The 20,100-nt window shown below is 47.8% G+C and overlaps 1 protein-coding gene across 1 annotated transcript in view; it reads right to left on the reverse strand.

Moving 5' to 3' along the window:
- Window positions 1-484: 484 nt before the first annotated feature.
- Nop60B (dyskerin pseudouridine synthase 1 Nop60B) overlaps window positions 485-20,100 on the reverse strand; it is a 41,782-nt gene continuing 22,166 nt past the window's right edge. The window contains exons 9-13 of the mRNA XM_077657455.1: window positions 15,756-15,874; window positions 15,298-15,392; window positions 14,986-15,016; window positions 7,852-7,938; window positions 485-594 (exon numbers count right to left, since the gene is read on the reverse strand). Of these exons, the coding sequence (XP_077513581.1) occupies window positions 529-594; window positions 7,852-7,938; window positions 14,986-15,016; window positions 15,298-15,392; window positions 15,756-15,874 (398 nt within the window). The 3' untranslated portion in view covers window positions 485-528. The remainder of the gene's footprint in view (window positions 595-7,851; window positions 7,939-14,985; window positions 15,017-15,297; window positions 15,393-15,755; window positions 15,875-20,100) is intronic.

Raw genomic sequence — 20,100 nt, forward strand, 5'->3', positions numbered from 1 at the left:
GCGGCCGAGATTTAATTCTGCATCCTCGGAACGCCAGAGATGCTACCAAGGCGTAGCAAGACGGCACTTACAAAGCCGAGGTTTCAAGCCACATAAACATATATTGCAATTCAGCAGGCAAACGCGGGCCCAGTGCACGCCTACGCTGCAGAGGAGGAAGATGGTTGTGTCCAATGTGTGAGACTTGCCTCCTGAACCGCCACTTGAACAAACCCAGAGCTCCCTAGCCCCCTTACATTATCAAATATAGAAAAGGGTGGGATAAAGTAAATGCAGACGAAAACAATACGGCTCAAACAGAAGACCCTGCTTCAGAAAGGTTCCAGCTATACACTCTTTTGCTTGTTCACAAAATATTGCTAGCTGACATATGGCTTCACACAAACAGCTAACCATACGATAAACTCACACACTCTGCAGGAATCTTGCTGGTAATAACCGGAGTAGGGCTCAGGCCATCTACCCACGCCCATGCAAGGTGAGCTCCACTGACACCGCATTTATTGGAATTCCTCTCAGTGTGACCTTTCATTCAGAGTCACTGCCCTTGTGCTTCTTTTTCTTCTTCTTCTTCTTTTCTGCCTTGGATGGGCTCTGCAAAGAAAGCATGCTGTTACAATGCGAGCCTGGGCACAGCAAAAGCAAATACAGCATAGACCGCTTATAACGTAGGCCGCGGGAGTCGGGAAAATCCGCATTTTAAGCGGTACTGCACTATATCAAATACACCATTTTTAGACTCTTATGCACATGCAAATATGGTCAACCCATTTTTTATTATGTATTTTACAACTTAACGCGAAATAAAGCACCAGAATTGGACACTAAACAAGACGTTTTTTTTTCTTCATCAATGAAAAAATGCCGTTATCTTCGTCTGGCGCTGAGCCTTCACTGCATTATGCACCATCTCATCTTCAACAGCGATCAGATGCTGAAAAGCTTTCTCGCTCAAGCCCTTCTGCGCGCAGTACATCCTGAGCTTGCTTATGTAATCCAGTGCATCTCTGTGTGAAAGTTCCGGTGTGCTGTCTCCGTCGTCGTCCGATACACTCTCATCGCGGTCACGCGCTGCTGCTACAATTGCTTCGTCTGTGTCTGCTTCTTCGCAGACAAAGTCATCGCAATCCTCGTTCACGAAGCCTACGAACGTGTCATCCTGTCCAACAATGTTCTTTTTCACCAGATCCGACCACACATCATCCGCGTTGAGGCCTTCGTCGACATCGTCGACGCAGTGGCTATCGTCGCTCCTCACATCAGGATCGCTGACCACGGCGTTGCGCACAAACCCCGCCTTTGCGAAACACTTGGCGATGGTTGATGCCTTTATCTGCCACCAAGATGCCGTGATCATGTCGATAGCACTCCGCAGGTTTACCTTCATTGCTTCGTTTCGCTGAAGGTTAATTAGCACTCTTTCGTATATGCGCCTTTTATAATGGGCTTTCACTGCAGCGATTACGCCTTGGTCCATCGGCTGGCTCTTGGCTGTTGTATTTGTGGGCAAGAACTTGAGGCTCACTGCACTGAGCTTTAAATTTACATGATGGGCACTGCAGTTGTCAAGAACTAGGACAACTTGTCGCTTTTCTGACACCATGTCCTCGTCAAATTTTTGAAGCCAAGTTGCAAATAGCTCCCGAGTCATCCATGACTTCCTGTTGGCCTTATATGTAATCGGCAGGCACTCTCTTTTTTTTGAAACAGCGCGGCCGCGCCGACCTTCCGATTACAAATAAGCGCGCCTCTTGTCGCTACCATCCATATTGGCGCAGAAGAGAACGGTAAACCGCTCCTTCGAAGCCTTTCTACCGGAGCAGCGTTCGTGGGACAGTGCGAGTGTGCGGTTTGGGAGCAAATTGTAAAACATGCCAGCCTCATCCGCATTGTAAATGTCCCGCTCCGCGTACTTTGCCAGCATGGTCTCCATGTTTATACTGAGCCAGGCCTGAACAGTAGAATCATCAACTTGTGCGCTCTCCCCGGAGATAACACGGCAGCTTATTCCGTGCCGGTCCTTAAACCGCTGAATCCACCCATTTAATGGGTTGAAACTATCGTGGCCCAACAAGTTTGCAAATGACCTGGCCTTTGCTTGCAGAATCGGACCACTCACGGGCACATTCTGGGCTCGCACCTCGCAGAACCACTTGAATAAAGCGGCGTCGACATCTTCATACATTGATGAACGTATCCGCTTCCTTGTTAGTGATCCACAATTTTCTTGCAGTTGCTGTTTCACCTTGTCCGTTTTTCCAAATCACCGACACTGTTGTGTCGGCGATGCTGTACTGCGCGATGGAATCTTTCTTTAGGCCACTTTCCACGTCTTTAATAATGCTTTGCTTCGTCTCCAGGGATAAAGCTTGCCGTTTTCTTGAGTTGGAAGGATCAGGCGGCATGGCAACTTAGCCCAGCGCGACAAAAGTAGCGCGACACAAACGCAAGACAAGGAAACACGTTTTCCGGTAGCTAGGCCTACGACGCTGACAGCACACTTCGGTAATCACAAGACGACGACGACTCGTGCGCACCCACACAGGAAAAAAGGCAGAAGAGTGTCGCATGTGCAAAGCCAGCCTGTCAAACGGCCACCCCAGCAAATGGGCCTCCCCAACATTTCCCCTTCTCGCCCTCTGAATGGGACCCACCCCGTTACGACGGCGGCGCGGGTGCTCGGTCTGGCTCGGCCCCGCCCTCGCGGCGCTGCACAAAGAAAAGCAAAAGATAAGGCCGGTAGCTGCACTTCTTTCTTCGTACGCTGTACAGTCTCTCTCTCTCCTCTATTTTTCTCCCCTCTTGCGATGGGTTTCGTGGCTTTCTTCTCCCTTTTTGTAGAGGGTGCCGGCATCGCGGTGCCGGGGGGTGCGCTCCCACATCAAGTGGCTGCCACTGGCCCGTCATGCCGCCCGGTATGACAGCGAGGTCCGTGTTCGCTTGGGCGAGTGCAGCCTTCACATTGTCGGTCAAGTGCCCACGGTAAGAGTCGACGACAAGGAGCAAGTTCTTTGTCAAAAGGGCCATCGCCACACAATCTTAACCCACTCTTCCACCATCGCAACCGTCATCCACCCATTCTCATTTGCCCGCACAATGACATTTCTTGGGAAAGTTTCTTGAGCAGGCAGTGTCTTCCTTTTAAATATCATATAAGGAGGGAGTTTATGTCCATCAGCTATGCAGCACAGCATCACAGTTGCACGCCGCTTCTCGTAGCCCACAGAGCGCACCTTCACCTCTTTGGCACCCTTTTCATTCACGGTGTACGCCACTGGCATATCAAAATACGCAGCCGTCTGGTCGGCGTTGACGATTCACCAACGTTGTAGCCTGCCGCTTCTCTCTTTCGCAGCACGTAGCGCTGAAAAGCTGTCATCTTTTCTTCGAAATCGCTTAGCAGCCTCTGGGTGATTGAAGTACGACATCGGAGGTTGAAGCCCCGGCTGGCTTCGAAATCCTTTGGCGTTAGGCCTCACTCCCTCGAAAATTCCCTAGCTTTCGCTTGGAGCACTTCCGTTGTCACTGGAAGGGCAGCTGCTCTCTGCGTCCGAACAAAGTCGGCCAAAACTATCTCCAATTCGTGGTGATGGCCTTGCTTTGGTCCGCTAAATGCCATCCTCATTGCGGCGCAAGGAAAAAGCTGCTGTCATTGTCCCCTGCAATGACAGACGTTTTTCTCGTCAATGCCGAAGTTCCGCCCGGCTTGAAGGTTCGATGATACCTCTGCGGCTATCACAACGTTTCACTTGAAAGTGGCACTGTAGTGGCATCTCCTGCTTGGTGCCATCACGATAACACCATGTCGCACACCGATACGGCTGACACGACACAGGCCAAAATGACGACCTCACTTGTGTACGGTTGGCTACTGACACGGCTAGTAGCGGCTGCGATACTGACTTTTCTAGATGGCGCTAGCTATGCACCATATTTAGCAGTTTCAATGAAAAACTGGCGCGTTTTTTAAAATCCTCGAATATAAGCCGACCCTAGAGTTTGGAATATGATTATTTGAAAAAAAAAAAAAAAAACTATCGGCCTATATTCGAATAAATACGGTACGCAATGAACCTTTAAACACTGTGAACCTTCTCTTTTATCGCATGCACCGCCATGGAAATATTCAGGAAAATAGAGGAGTGAAAATTAAGGCATAGACGAAGCATGAGGATGGGACAAGTGCTCAAATGGTCAACAGGCACTTAAATGATGGAAAATTCTCTTATATGTGCATCTATTTTGTGCACAGCTACTGAAAAAGCTGAAGAGATCTGCACCATCACGTGCTTACAAAAAAAAGCAGCAAAATATTTCACTCACGCAGTACAACCAACACATTCCTCTCCTATTTTCTTGATATAAAACACTGCTAGACTGCATGTATAAACATGCTTTTCATCAAATAAGGTTTGCTGACAGTTACAGCATATCCATTCTTTCACTTCATCCATGTCTAGATTTGTGCTCCTGTGTTTTCCTTAATACAGTAGACTCTCATTAGTTCAAGCTCAAGAAACCAAGGATTTTTGTTTAAATTATCAAAGTGCACCATAACATGATCTAAGTCGGTGGAATAGTTAAAGGGAATTTCTTTCTTATTTGTTAACATATCTTGCTGAAACTTAGCATGCAGGTATATCATAGGATGCTGATCTTGAATATGCATTAAGATTTCAAATATCTCACCTGTTAGGAAATACATGGTGGAATTAACATATCCTAATTAGGTCATTTCTTACGGGCCTTTATAGTAATTTATCAGTTAAAGAAAGCATTTTAAGAATACGCAGACATTTGCAAAGGCCCACAGCACATCCTAAAGCTAATAAAATGGCTATAAATTCGTTTTGTTAATCATAAATGAATAAAAAAGTTGGAAAGAAAAAGCAGTGTGCCAGTAATTATCCCACACTTGGCCTAATTGCTAATCTATCATGTTTAAAGGAAAAAGGAAAGCTTAAGGAAAGGCTTAGGATGTGCGGTGCACCTTCATAAATGTCTACATATTCTTAGAAAGCTTTTTCAACTGATAAATTATCATAAAGGCCAGTAAGAAATGATCTAATTGGGATGTTATTTTGCTATAAATTTTTTCCAGGTGAGATATTTGAAATCTAAATGCGTATTTGAAATTGGCATTCTACGATACATCTGTGTGTCAAGTTTTAACAGGTTATGTTGACAAATAAAAAACAAGTTTTTAAGACCTTCATCCCCCCTTCAGTATTGGATATTCGAGTCGAATATTTCGTAATCAAAATCTGGACATATTCGTCTCGAGCGAATAACGTTGAGAACTCTTGCTGCGTGCAGTTTCGGTTCAGCATGCCTTCTCCAGGACGGCACTGCGGCACGCGTGCAACCAAAGCCTCGACTCCGCGCCCCATGCACGCGCTCCCACGTGTATGCCGAAGCCAGTCTGAACATGCTCGCGGCGCCCAAATCTCTACCTGCCAAAAGTCTGCAGCTGCGCTACTCGTGGTGCGCACGCGCTAATTGGCCTCGGCGGGGCCGGCGTGCAAAGAGCTCGCCGGCGACTGGCGCCTTGTGGCGCCCTCAAGGCAATCAGCACAAGCGGTGGCCCCCCCCCCTCCCACTGCTTCACGAAGTTACATCCGTTCGCCGTTTTGTGACTGCGTCCGGTGGTTCCGCCGCTTTGAACGAAAAGTGCCGTATCTTTGTGTGTGTTTGACAAGCGATGTGGTGCACACTCGGGTTGTGGACAACATAACCCTACCGGGTCCGTCAAAGAAGTGCGGGAAGTATTCCAACTAAATGCGGTGACCTTGCTGTCTAGCGTGTACAGTGAAAGCACAACTTTGGCGCAAATACAGGTGCAAATCGTCGCCAGCAAGAGAAATTTTCCACTAAGTAAAATCAGTGACATATTTAAGCTGATTTCATCTCAATAAAGTGATTTTGTTGTACTTCACAGATTTTTCGGACTGTTCGATTATTCGGACCATTTTTTGGGTCCCTTCAAGTCTGAAAAATCGGTTGGCGACTGTATTTACTCGCGTAAAAAACCCATTTGCATAATGAACCCATCACGTAGTTTTGTACTTGGGAAGGTATGTTTTTTTTTAAGCCCGCACAAAAAACACGCAGCTGACCTTCAGGGTCGGTTTCCAGCATTTTCACTTTATCACGCCGCGCTTGGCAGGCGCCGTCGGCTGTCATAAAATCAACAGATCGCGCCGTGATACAGCCAAAATGCCTTTCGAAGAGAAGGATGTTAAACACCGGTGACACGAGCACGGGTGAGACAACTTGTCAACTGCATGCGTAAGGTGGGTGGGCATATGATATAAAACTTACAATCTTACAAAAAAAAATTCTGTTGAAACTTTCTTTTCCCCATGTACCCACGTAATGAACCCCCTTCCAATTGACGTCACTTTTTCAGGAAAACAATTCAGTTCATTACGCAAGTAAATACAGTATTTCTCTACACAAATGTAGCTAAAAGCGTTAGCCCAACATAAAAAAAGGGTGCGGCAAAAGTGATCCATTTGTGTTTCTATTCCTTAATTTGCACTGTTTCCCATTCAAGTAAAATGTCATTACTTGGGAGCTCACGTGATGGGAAAAAAATGCCTGAATTATTCAAATCGTGTTTTGATGCAGGAAAATTTTAAAAAACTATTTCGCAGAGCAGTGAAGTTAACTGATGACAAAACACGCATTAGCCATCTTCATCTGAGGGAAAACCATGCGGAAATGTCACAATTCCATCACGCTGTACTGCACGTCCGAAGAAGAGTATATCACTACAGAACTGCTCCACAATCTCACACTGCTGCTCTGTGTTTGCGCGGCTCTCTTCCTTCAGGTCAAACGGCACAAAACAAATCGAGAGCTTCTACTGCACATGCGCTGTTTTAGTGACAGGTGCAGGCAACAGATAGGCAGCAGCTGTCAAGCACGCATTTTCCACCTCGCAAGCACAGCAGGCAACTCGTGGAACTTCGCTTGCATAGCCCACACGCGTTTGTTGACAACCAATTTTCGCCTACTCCCCAGAGGGTGTTACATCTTGTGATTAAGGCAGGTTGCGGCCTCCTTCAAATAAATTTATTTTAATGTGTGCAGTTTTTGACAGTTTTTTCAAGATCATTCGGTAATTTGAGCCTTCTTTCGGTCCCTTGAACCTCAATTAATGAGCTTTTACTGCATCAACAGATCCAGCAACAAGCACTGACCACCGTTTCAAAAACACGCCAGTCACCACCACTGCCATGAACATGACTGCTGAGTTCTGGAACGTGGCCATACAAGTGGCACTGAAACACCTGTCTGGGCAGGTTCTCAATAACCGAGTTGTAAACAGGACTGATGCAGCAGCCAACAATACTGGGCTGGCCCTCCAGCTTGTTCAAAATGAGGAGCATGTTGCAGGCTGCAGACACCCGATCTTTTGCTGTATTCATGGCAGTAGCCAAACTCTGGCTGAGCATCTCGTGCCCTGCTTCCACACGATAGCTCCAGAGACACTGCCTGTGAGCTCTAGCATCATTTTAAGCAACGCTGAGCAGCTCATTTTACAGCCGCAGGTGAAATGACAACCAGCATATTATCCAAACTCTGGACTAATAATTGCGCTAGAATAGACCTTGAAATGTGAAAGCTAACAGAAGACTTCATCCTGACATGCTTGATGAGCTCAGCTGAACAATAAGGTGACACTGCACCTGACACTGCTTCGTAGCAGAGACAACGACATAGAGGAAACAAACAGACGAGCATAATGCTGCTCAGCTATCCACTCTACTGACACTTCGGTAGACAAGACGTGTGTCCACCACAAGGTGGTATCCCAGAATGTGGATGCAGGCAGTGTGATCTCACCTGTTCCTCAGCCTCACTGCCCTCCCCTTTCCTGTTAGCATCCTCAGAGTGATGGTCGGCAGGTTCTTCAGCTGCGCTGTGCTTCCGCTGCAACAATGACAGATACAGTAATCCCTCGTTATAACAAAGTCAGCGGGACAACAAAAAATTCGTTATAAGCAGTAATTCGATATAAGCAACCACACGAGAAAATCTAAAGCAGTCTAGCTTTAATTGCGCCGCAACTGCACGGAAGTCAAAATACAATGTATTCGTCAAGCAAAACTTTATTTAGGTGCAAAAAAGGCAGTGAGCTTTGGCTGTTTCAAGTTTTTACCAGGCACGTGCAACCGCTGCTGTAATCTCACCAAGCACTGCACGAGGCCGTGTTCGCCGCCCATGTATTCAACCTTCGGGGTATTTCGAATTGCGAAAGGCAGTGGCCGCTTTTAAAGGGGGGAATGCAAAACGGGAATGGATGACACAGGGGGAGTCGATAACTCGAGCCCCTTCCCTCGCTCGGTCTGCCCAGCCACCGCTGCCCTAAATGCACTCTCGTTGCCTCGCGTCGCCAGCATGCACCGCTGTCCTCATTCCTGCTGCGTGTCTGCTGTTGGCATCAGAATTACGTGAGCAACCGAGTGGGGGCGATGCGTGCGCAGTGCTTGTCGTGTGCCTTTTTTGCGACATCGAGTTGTTCTATGCTGCTTTCGAACATGAACTGTTGTTGCACTACTTGGCGCAACGCCACAAAAGCAACAGTTGCGGCGACTGCAGCACTCTCAACACAAAGGAGTAAAAGGGGAGCAAGCTGTCCTCTGGCGCACTCTCTTTTATGAAAGGGAGTGCACTAGAGGACAGCTTACTCCCTTCTGATGCCCCTGTCACACGGGCATTTCAAAGGCCCCCGAACCGACAGCCTATCGACTCAAAGGCGATCGAGCGCTGCTACACGGGCAGTTTCAATGGCCATCGAGTCAATAGTCTATCGAGTCAACGGAGCAGCGCGGAACTCCATCGAGATTTCAAGGGCCTTCGAGCGCTGCCCAAGGTGGCTAGCGTTGTTTCGAGCGGCGCCAAGCGCACTTTCGTACACGATACATTCATAGTACTAAGGCATGAATAAACATTATTCGGCTAAAGTTTAATTCAAGTAGTCTGTAAAATAATTATAAAATTGTATCAGACTGGTTTTTGAGAGCATTAAGCTCATTAATTTTGTGTGCTGGTCATTGCGTTGCTTGCGTACTATGCGTTGACAACATGGCAGCGCCCTGCCCGCCCACTTCACAGCGATAACAGCTTCGTCGCTAATCCCTGAAAGCAATATCGTGTTCTAAGCTGTTGTATTCGCCTTCGATTTGCCCATTCTTACCCTCGCATAAAGTTTCAAGAGACAAATAGCTCTTGTTTTTCAGATATCAAAGCGATTTCCCAGGTGTTAAGGCTGACGAAGCAGCGCTTCTATAGCAGCGCTATGACGCAGTTGGACTGGCTTAGTTTTGGCTCGTCTTGCATTAAAGTGGCTAAAGCAGTGTCTGCATCTGTCCGTCGCGTACGTGCAATTAAAAGGGTTTTAAACGACATGCGTGTATGCGTGTATTTCAGCATTCAGTATACATTTATCAAATATTTTTTGTTATTTTTGCAAAATCCAAAGTAGCGATTGTGGCGCCACACAAATTTGGTGTAAGACACGCGAACCATTTCAATGGCCATTGAGATTTGCCGTGTAGCAGCGACACAACTCCTCCGAGCTCGATGGCGATTGAGAATTTCGAAGGCCCTCGACTCGATGGCCATTGAAGCTGGCCGTGTGACAGGGGTACTACTCGCACATAGGTGTATTCATGTTTAGTGTGTGCTGTTTGCTACAGACGTGCTGACCGCGTTGGAGCATGGAGTATTGTATCAACCTCTTGCGTCATCTCATTGAGATTTTGCTATGGTGCAGCCAAATTTCAAACAACGCAGCACTGGCTAATAGTGACTTCACTAACCAAGGCCAACTGCCATGACATTACAGTGCAACCCACTTATAACTATACTGAGAGAACCGGAAAATCCGATCGTTATATCTGGACCAACAAAAAAAAAGCAAAAAGAACACACCGAGGTATCCCTCATGCACGTAGCCATTGCTACCAGTGCTCCTGCCAAGGGTGCACAGTGTCTTGGCGCTCTGCCAAGTTCGCCAAGCGAGCCACCTGCAGCCCTTCCAGATAACATCGCGGGGTGTTTGTCAAAAGACAAACACCCCACGATGTTATTGTCGCATAGCATCTTGGCACACTGCCAAGGACTGCGCTGCGGACAGTCGGAAACGGGGGAATGCGCAAGAAAAGAACGCTTAAAAAAAAAAGTAAATTCTTAAATATCTCGGCCAGAATCTACGTTTGTGTGAGACAGCGTTGCGCGGCAGCGGCCAAGCAAGCTCTTCCCTTAAGCGATTATGATGACGATAGCGCTTGGCTCCCTCATGAATTTTGCCAATTTAAATTTCACAAGTTGCTATTAGATGGCGCACCGGGCGCACAAAGGAGTCTGAGGCAGGTTATCTCACATCGTGGCGCTGGGTTTACACCATCCGTTCGCTGTAACCGATCAGCAGGGTCTAATGACGTTCGTTATACGTGTGATTTTGTGCCATTGAAATAATGTATATTTTGACGGTCGCACAGGTCTCGTTTGTCTTAAGTGGGGCTGTTATATGTGGGCTCGACTGTACCACATGGTGACGATGGGCAGAGATTTGATTTCGCACACTGTGGCCTCCCAAGCTGAAAGTCGTCGCCTACGCCAAAGAACATGGCAAGCAGGCGGCTGGACGCAAGTTCAACGTCAATGAGAAGTGTGTGCGTCGAAGAACAGCTCGCTGGTACGAACCGAAACTGCAAAGCATTCTGCGGGAAGCAGTACAAATTTTCAGAGCTTGAAAGGGAACTTGTGGAGTACGTCCTGACAACAAGAAAAAACTGCTATGCAGTGTCGACAGAGATGATCCGTGTGAAAGCTGTTGCCATCGCTCGCCACATGGGCATTCTGCTTGCGAATTTAAAAGCAAGTATGGATGGCTTCAACGCTTTATGAACCGTAACGCGCTCTCCATTCAGCGCGAACCAAGGTGACTGGAATATCGAACCATATGGACGGCACCGAAGACAACTACCTCTGGGAACGTGTCCATGAGATGAGCTCTTCAAGTAGCTGCCAGAGCGAAAACGAGGAATTTGCTTGAGTAAATTATGTGTGGTCATTTAGCAGTGTTTACATTATTATGCAAAACAGTCACAGCAACAGTGCGACGTTTCTGTGGACACATATAGGCCTTTATTGTGTAAGAGCCGCACCCCGTCAGAATCTCTGAAAAAAACTGCGGCTCTTACACAAGTATATACCGTATTTACACGATTATAAGGCCCGGTGGTGGCTGCTGATAAGCAGCAAGCCGGCACCAGCCCACTCCCCACATGTGACCACAGATTGTGTCTGCTGATAAGCGGCGGCGGCCCGATAACGCATTTGCGTTCTACTGTTAATAGGTGTCGTCCGAGCTTTTTTTTGTTTACTTTAAACCGCGCACTCAACGCTCGAGGGAGTGTCGATAGTTGATGGAAGGGCCGCTGTTCCAATCGCGGCGGAACTGCCACTCGAGACCGCAGCGGCACCGGGAGTGTCGGTAGCCAACGGAAGAGCCAGCGCCACCCAGGCATAGTTTCTCTTTGGCTCTGACACACTTGACTACTGCCGGCCGCGCTTCACAAGTTTTCAATGTAGTGCTTCGTCATTTGTGCTCTGGGTCCGGTAAGCGACCGGCGCTCGTTCACGGCTACATTCAAGATGGCTGCCATTCTTTACGCCGAAGAAAGAAACTGCGCGCCGGGCCGCAAGTTCGACGTTCGCAACGGGTGATACAGGAGTGGCAGCTGCAGTGAGGCAAAATTTTCAGCTGTTCCACATGATGTCGTAATGTGGCTGTTTGCGAAGTGCGGGATTTTGCTGCATGACGATGTTAGAACGACGAGCTGTGGAACCGCAGCAGCGATCACGACGGCAGCGTAGTGAGGAGGACGATGGCACAAGTGTGGACGAGTAGTCCAGTGACTAATACATTTTCGTTTTGGAATGTGCCCATGGGCACTGCCACGCGCTGCAGCTGATAGCGGCTGGCAATAAGCGGAGGCCGCAGGATAGTGCTATCGCGTTCCAATATTAAAGGTCAAGTGTAAATGACCTCCAAGTTTTTTTATTTTTCAGAAATGTGATGTTGGGGGGGGGTCGACTTACAATCGTGTAAATACAGTAAAACCTCGTTAATTCGAACTCTGTTTATTCGAAACCCCGCGTAATTCGAAGGTTTTCGGCGGTCCCAACAGTTTGTATGCAAATTTTGCCGGATAATTTGAACAGCCAGCGCGCCCTCATCCGGATAATACGTCAATTTAAGTCATGGCCTCCGTGATTTTTCCATAGTGCCAGTCTCTGAGGCCAGTATAGTTGCCGGAGTGGAGGCCAGGCGGCACTTTAAATCAACTTCCTGTTTCCGGTGCTTTGTTGTGCCTCAGTGATCTGCACCGGTTTTGGGGGCTAGCTTTAGTTGACAAAGCAACAAGCAGGTGCCACTAGGTCAAAAATTTTCTGGTTCCGTTTCCGTTTTTGTTGTTTGTCTCGCTTGTGGCAGGCACTGCTCGTTGTTCTTTATTGTTCGGTGCCGCGACCAGGCGAGTACTGTGCTCTGCTAGTTCTTGACCACGTGCGCGGTGTTGGTGTTAAGAAAATGCCGAAGTACAGAACTCTGACTCTCTGCCAGAAAGTGTGCCTAATTGAGGAGGCTGAAAAATGGACGAGCTCCAAAACGCAGTTGGCGGAAAAGCACAAGGTGCCTTTATCGACCCTTTCGACTATATTGAAAAATAAGACGAAGATCCTCGAGGCCTACGGGAAGACGCATTCGACGAAGCGGACAAGGATTCGTTTTCCTACGTATCCGGACGTTAAAGACGCCTTGATAAAGTGGCTTCAGCATGCAAATGCAGCACACCTGCCTGTGAACGGCACGCTGCTGCGCGAAAAGGCCGATGAGCTTGCACTGCGGCTGGGCCATGAAGCATTTAAGTGCAGCAACGGCTGGTTGTCCAGATTTAAAGACCGCAATAACCTCAAATTCGTGACAGTGTGCGGCGAAAGCGGGAGCGTCGACCCAAATGTTGTCGAGAATTGGAAAAGGCATACATTGGCTCCGCTGCTTCAGCAGTACGCGGAGGACGATGTTTACAACATGGACGAGGCCGCATTGTTTTACAAAATGCTGCCTACGAAGACGTTTGCCCCAAAGGATGCGGTAGTCACGGGAAAAAAACAACCCAAGGACAGAATAACCATTCTGTTTGGTGCGAATATGTCCGGCAGTCACAAACTGCCGCTGCTGATCATAGGAAAAGTGGAGAAGCCTCGGTGCTTCAAGAACGCACGACTTCCTCCTAAAGATGACGTGCTGTACAGAAGCAACAAAAAGGCTTGGATGACGGCAGCGCTGTTCGAGGAGTACGTGCGGCACCTTGACCGTAAGTTTGCTGCCGCGGGACGAAAAGTTGTTTTTGTTGTTGACAACTGCCCAGCCCACGCCGACATCCAGAACTTGACAGCAGTTAGGCTTGTCTTCCTGCCGCCGAATGTTACAGCTCTGTCGCAGCCTATGGACCAAGGCGTTATTCTGCAAGCGAGGAAGATTTATCGCTGCCATTTACTTAAAAGGATCTTGTTGTGCTACGACAACAGTAAGCAATATTCCGTGGACCTACTGGGTGCCATTTGCCTAATCGTGTACGCCTGGAAGCAGGTGGAGGGAGATATGATCAGGCGTTGCTTTATGCACGCCGGTTTTTCCAAGCAACAAGATGTCAGTCCCGAGGATGCATCTGATGCCAGCTGCACACTGGATGATGAAGGAGAGTTATTGTGTGCGCGCATGACCGACTTCGACGAAGAAAGCGGCGACGGGAGCAACGGATTGACCTTTGCGGACTATTTGAGCGCCGAACTTGATGCCCAAACGTCGTATGCCGACTTGGAAGGAGAAATATGTGACAACGGGCCTTCCAGCGAAGTTGAAGGCGATGTTGAGCCCGCCCAAGCACCAGCTTTAGCTGCAGTCGTCGAGTCGCTGAACGTTGTGCACAGTTTTGTGGAGTGTAGCGGCGGTAACAGCGAATTGCTGCGCACTGTAAGCAGACTGGAGGACGCAGCCTACGGTGCGGCTAACTACCGCGCCAAGCAGTCGCGCATCGATGACTACTTCAAGTGACCGTTTTTCAGGCGAAATAAAGGCGCAGTATTGATACAGCCACGTTTTGTACGTTTATTTCTCGTTTTTCGTCCATTTTTGATAATTCGAAAACCCGGTTAATTCGTTGACTTTTCGCGGTCCGACGGACTTCGAATTAACGAGGTTCCACTGTACGTGTATTCAAGTGCCCATCTCTCGTGCTGTGCTTTGGATGTTGTCATCTTCATTAACTTCCATTTATGTGCAATCAATTCAGAACACACAGCTACTGCACTACCCTCTTACAGTGACTTAACCAGCCCCATAATTTTTTTTTTAAATTGATGCTTGCCGCCAATCAAGACGACACCTTACCGCGCACTCTCAGCTGCTCCCCCCCCCCTTCTTACATAGAGCGGGAAATCTAAGCAAACCTTCTCACTGGGCCTGTGCAAGCGACATGGGCACAATAGGGTGTGGCTGGGTGCCGTCCTGACCTGTTTTCTGATTTTTTTTCTGCCTAGCGTGTCTTTCTTAGTCGGCAGTATCTTTATTTCTTTTATTGATTTCCATTTAACATAATGGAGGAGGCCAAGTTAAAGCTGCTACAGTGCAGCTTGAGAGGCCCTCGACCCCCTTTACACAGGTCGACCCCTTATCTTCAGTGTTACTGAATCTATTTAAAACTTTTTCAGTGGGTTCTTCTGAGTGATGAAATGCCAACTGCACGTGCACTTTTCCCAACCTCCTAAATATCGTGTTATGGTAAATTTAAGGAACTCTGAAATTTTCAACGTCAAGGTTCGTTACACCCAGGATCAATTCTATCTATACCAATGGGTTTATAGCATGGAAGTGTATGAAGCCAACTGTACTGCAAGTGCACTCACCTTCTTGCTACTCCCTTGGCTGCCGCCATCCCTGCATACAGGGAATGGAAGGAAAGAGGACATGTATTAGTGAGCAAGCTGGCAGCAAGTCTTCAGAACATAGGCAGCCCAAACAGCAAAGGAAACAGTACACAGCTCACTTCCCCACGCAAAGCCTGATGCAGTCTAGTTTCTCTCACAGTCACCCTCGTCAGCAACACTCTCTTTTCTCCGAGGTTTCACAGCATCACGACGCCATGCCTACCAATGTCCACGGCTAGCTACACAATAGGAGACAAAGCAGAGCAGAGGAGAGAATGAGCAAACACTCACGGAGCACCCTCTTCGTAGCCACTGGGTGTGCTCTGGTTGGGCCGGCCATACTTGTCCAACTTGCCCTCCTTGATCATCTGCTTCTTCTTCAGGGCCTGCCAGAAAGTTGTTGCCCTCTTCAGTTTCAAGCTCAGCAGAATCAGCCAGAAAGCCTCCAGCCTCTTTCACATGCAGAGTATTTGAGCAAAACGAAGGAGATACTTGCCCATAGCATGAAACTGCCATTTCCACCCTCCCCCCACCAACTCTCAATGCTATTTGCAACATTAGTCTCCCTCTCTGATGCCCTCTACATGGCAAAGCAGCCATTTCCACTTTCACACCTGGGCTTGGCTTACCACGTACCTTTAAAATCGAAGCCCTTAAGACCATTAGGGTGTTAGCAGAATTACCGTAGCAGAAGTACCGTACCAGAATTACTGGAAATGCACAACCAAACCACAGAAATGATCACTCACGTTGGGTCCCAGGCCCCACTTGCGTGGATAAGTGTCCCGCTCCATGACCACCCGTTTGATCTTGGCCACGATGCCGTGGTCACATGTGGCAATGGTGGATGTTGACATCAGTGCAATTCCTGCACACAGTATATATGATCAATTCCCAAAAAGACAGCAAGCAAACTGTCCTTATTTTTTTTTTTTGCACGAAGGGCAGCCTTTGCTATCCGGCATACATAACCTAGACTGGGCATGTTTGCAGAAATTTTCATACCCTCTCTCACCTAATCTGCAACCACTGCCTGCAACCGTGGACTGAGCAAAACTGAAAAAACAAGGTGCAATCGGCCACTTGATGTTGCATACTTTCAATAAACTAATTTCACTAGAGCAGCTAATTTTTCGCCTCACTGATGGAACACGTAGAAAACAACAGCACAAGTAAAACTTACTGGCTTGTTTAAACCGGTAAAATTTGTGGCAGTAGAGAGATAAAAGGAAGGCAAGGAAACAGATCAAGGAACACAACCCTAGCTTTATGAGAGTATGCTCCCCAAGAGAAAAGCAGTGCATTTTTTAAAAAGACAAAAAGACGATGGGAGACCGACAGGAGTGTGGGGACTCGCCCCGCTCCGTCTCCTTTGGTTCGCTTCTCTGCGGTGCCCTCGTTTCTAGCTACCTCAACAAGGGAGGGCACCAGCATCGTAGCAACGCAAGTGCCACGGACGGCGTGATTGCTGTGCACGCATGGGAGACAGCTCTGGGTCTTCGGCTCGGGATCTAATCGCGTGCGGATGTTTCAGTGCACCTCTCCATTCTCCGCCAGTGAGGCAAAACCTTGTGGCAACATTTACCTGCAAGCTCATTCCGTCCAGCCTTGGAGCTTTTCTCCTGGGCGAACATTCACTCGCAACCTTGCTACTGAGTCAGACGACCTCGACTGCTTACTGTATTTTGTTGCAGCAATAAATGCCTTGCTTGTGTCAACAAGTGTCATTAATTTGCTCCCAGCAGAGCGAGGCCAGCCATGATCAGCGTGCCATGATCAGCGTCAGCTGCTGTGGGGAAAAAACATGCTAACTGCTCAGTCAGATTTGTGCAAGCTTCCATCCTAAAAATGTGAACACTATGAGAGCAAGACTCAACATTTAAGAACAGTCTATCAGTAAAGGTAGGTGTAGGGTTGGTTCAAGTGCCCTTGCAACCTCAGACAGCAGCTTGTGGAACCCGCTTTGAGCCCATGTTGTGGACTAGCCTAATGCTGTATAAGCTCTGTGTGCTCTTGTTTGTTTCTGACAGTGTCTCTTAAATCTGAAAAATTTTTATCGGTGTGCCAACAGTTCGAAGCCTACTACCAACAAATGAAAAAAAAAAGAAAGAATGGCAAACATACTTATTAACTGCAATTTTGCACTTGTTTCTTCCATCCACCTTTCTTCGTGCAGCCTAAGACTTTAAATTAACAATTTCGAGCCTGTACCAGATCAAAACTGAGTAGGATGAAATCGGTGGTGGAAAACGAGGAGAAAGCGTGCAGAAGCTTCAGCCCAGAGCAGCATTCCTATGCATGCAGCATCACCTATCACAGCAACTGAAAATGACTGGAGCGCAGACGCCCGTTTGCTTTCTTAGCTCAGTCCTCAATATGTGATTCCATGTGTTCCTGGACTTTGCCACCCGCGAGCAGATGGTGGTGGCTCTCAATGCCTGTTAACGCACTCTTCAAAGGGGTCATGACACCATTTTCAAACTCAAGCTGTTTATTGAATTTTGTTCACTATGCATCTCGGAACAACTGGGCAAAATGAGATCTCATCTGGTGCAAACGAGTGATCTGTAACAGAATTTTGAAAAGTTCTTCTGACCCGTGTGGCAGGCAGGCAACACTGGTGCGCTTGTGACCCATGACGACATAAATCAACAGTAACGTGCTTGCTCGTGACTAAACGACTTAAATTGCGCAGTGAGGGCAGGAGAGTGGGTTGTTCATCGTTCAGGCTAGGGGTGTGGAGTGGGCAACAAAGGCCCCTGTCCTTCCCTTTTCTTTCTAGCTTCTGCCCGATCTCGGCCACTTCACCACTGTGTGTCATGGCCGGACCTGACTAAGCGCACGCTCTGCTCTGCTCCGACCATACACGTGGTAGTTTTGCAGAAGACAATGGTGCTGTTGGATCATGACATCACTTGGGCTCCTTCAATACATCCGCTGCTGCCGGGCGGAGGGGCTTAGAGCCAATAACTTCTAATTGCAATTTCCAGCTCAAACTCATACGTAGAGCTTTACTTCCTTTTTAAGTATGTATAACAACGCCGCGGCTAGTACCTGCAATGTAAGCCACCCCGGTGGCTCAGTGGTTATGGTGCTCAGCTGCTGACCCGAAAGCGCATTTCGATGGAGGCGGAATTCCAGGGGCCTTGTACTGTGCAATGTCAGTGCAAAGAACCCCAGGCGGTCGAAATATCCAGAGCCCTCTGCTACTGCGTTCCTTCATAGCCGGAGTCACTTTGGGATGTTAAACACAATGCAACCAAACCAAACTATGTACCTACACCGTAAAACCATGATTTGTCGGTAGACCATGTCATGACCCCTTTAAGCAAGTCCTAGCATTACCGTGCGTGTGCTTTTGCTGCATGCTGGCAATTAGCCGTACAGAGAGAGAGTGCAAATCAGCTAAAGTGACAAGCGTGAGGTGCTATAGCTAGCACACGCCATTTGCAAACTCTGCAATCTTTGGCCATGAGTTCAGGTGGCCAGGAAATTAGGAATTTCAAATGTTCAAAAGTTCCAATACATCAAATATTGTTAATGCATGATGCAAATTGAATCGATTGTGCACCCCTGAAGAAATGTGCATGCCCTCACCAGATGTAACCGAACAAGGGTGTCACAAAAGCACGTCATCTCCGCAGATGAGACCAACCATCCGACGAAAAGTCGCTTCTGTTCCAGCTAATTTGTGGCATCTTTCAGATGATGGCGCAAGAAGGAAGAGTGTCTCTACCACACAAGCCTTGCAACCACCGCCTGTTTACTTGGGCACTCTCCAGCTTCGCCATTTTGGCCCTTTGGTTTTGTATTCCTTTATGTGTTAGTGACGTTGGTGCAGTGAAAGCTTACCGTATTTATTCACATATAGGTCGACCCTTTCTTTTTTTTTCAGAAATGTTACCTATAATTAGCTATCGCCTTATATTTGTAACCAAAGCGAGCAAAACAAACGAGCTAATGGAGTTCTATTGTCGCGCCCGCCGTTCAAGCAGCGCCGGCTACACTGATACTATACTAATGTATGTTCGCAGTAAATACACACAGAAAAAAATTAGCATTGACAGGTCTAATAAAAACGTTTGGAACTACTTTGAATGCTGCCGACTGCATTCGAGACGGCCATGCCAGAGAGCTGACAATAGAACAGTGCTGGTGAGACCTCACGGTCGAAAATAACAGCAAATTGCTATGTGTTCCCGGATAGTTCTTTCGCTCATTTCTGTGGTCTTATCGTGGTAGACAGCTTAGGAAGCAGTCTATTTTGGCGTTTAAATAGGTACCAAAGCCAGTGTATTATAGCTCAGAGCGGAAGTCGTGATCAAAACGAATGCTCTGGCATGCATGCCGAAGCCGCAGTCGCGCTTATATAACACAAATATTAAAAATGGATAATTTGCTACAGTTAAAATCTAGCTAAAGCGCTAGTGCAATTAATGAGTCGCAACAAAGTTTCTGATTAAAAGAATCATTGGTTAACCAATTCATAAAGGTGGCGCTGACGTCCGCTTTCAGGTAGATTTTAAGCAGGTAGACATAACCAAGCGAAGGTTATCTGGCTGGAGCTAAAATCAAGACAAGAGTAAAATTTTTACGAGTCATGGCTAGGTGGCTTGAGCCACTGCCCGATTTAAAGGGTTCAGCCTCACCCGTCCATCCAGGTTGTCTACTCTGCAGGCTTCGTACGAGGCTCGTATACCAGTCACTCGGAACGCCTGTCTTTGTTGTTTCCCTTTGTCGCCGTATTGCTATCACATTCGCAGTTGTGCACTTGAGCGACGATGTTGCGTCGACAGAGCTACATCGCCTGCTTCAAGTGACAAGTGATTCTTTTTGTGGAGAACTTAACAACTATGCCACTCAGTGTGAGTTCGACGTAAATGAAAAGTTGATTAGGGGCTGGCGGAAACAGCAGGGCCGACTGTTTGCTTGCAATGAGCGCTGTTGTGGTTTTCGCGGGCCAGCAACAAGGAGGTACGAAGCTCTCGAAAAGGAATTGAGGCTTCATGAGGAAGAGGAGCGTGCGAAGGGTCTCCAGGTGTCATGCGAGGTCATACAAACGAAGGCTCGGCAATTGGCGCAGAGATGGGATAG

Source organism: Amblyomma americanum, chromosome 3 (assembly GCF_052857255.1).
Source record: "Amblyomma americanum isolate KBUSLIRL-KWMA chromosome 3, ASM5285725v1, whole genome shotgun sequence".
In the NCBI taxonomy this organism is placed as follows: Eukaryota; Metazoa; Arthropoda; class Arachnida; order Ixodida; family Ixodidae; genus Amblyomma; species Amblyomma americanum.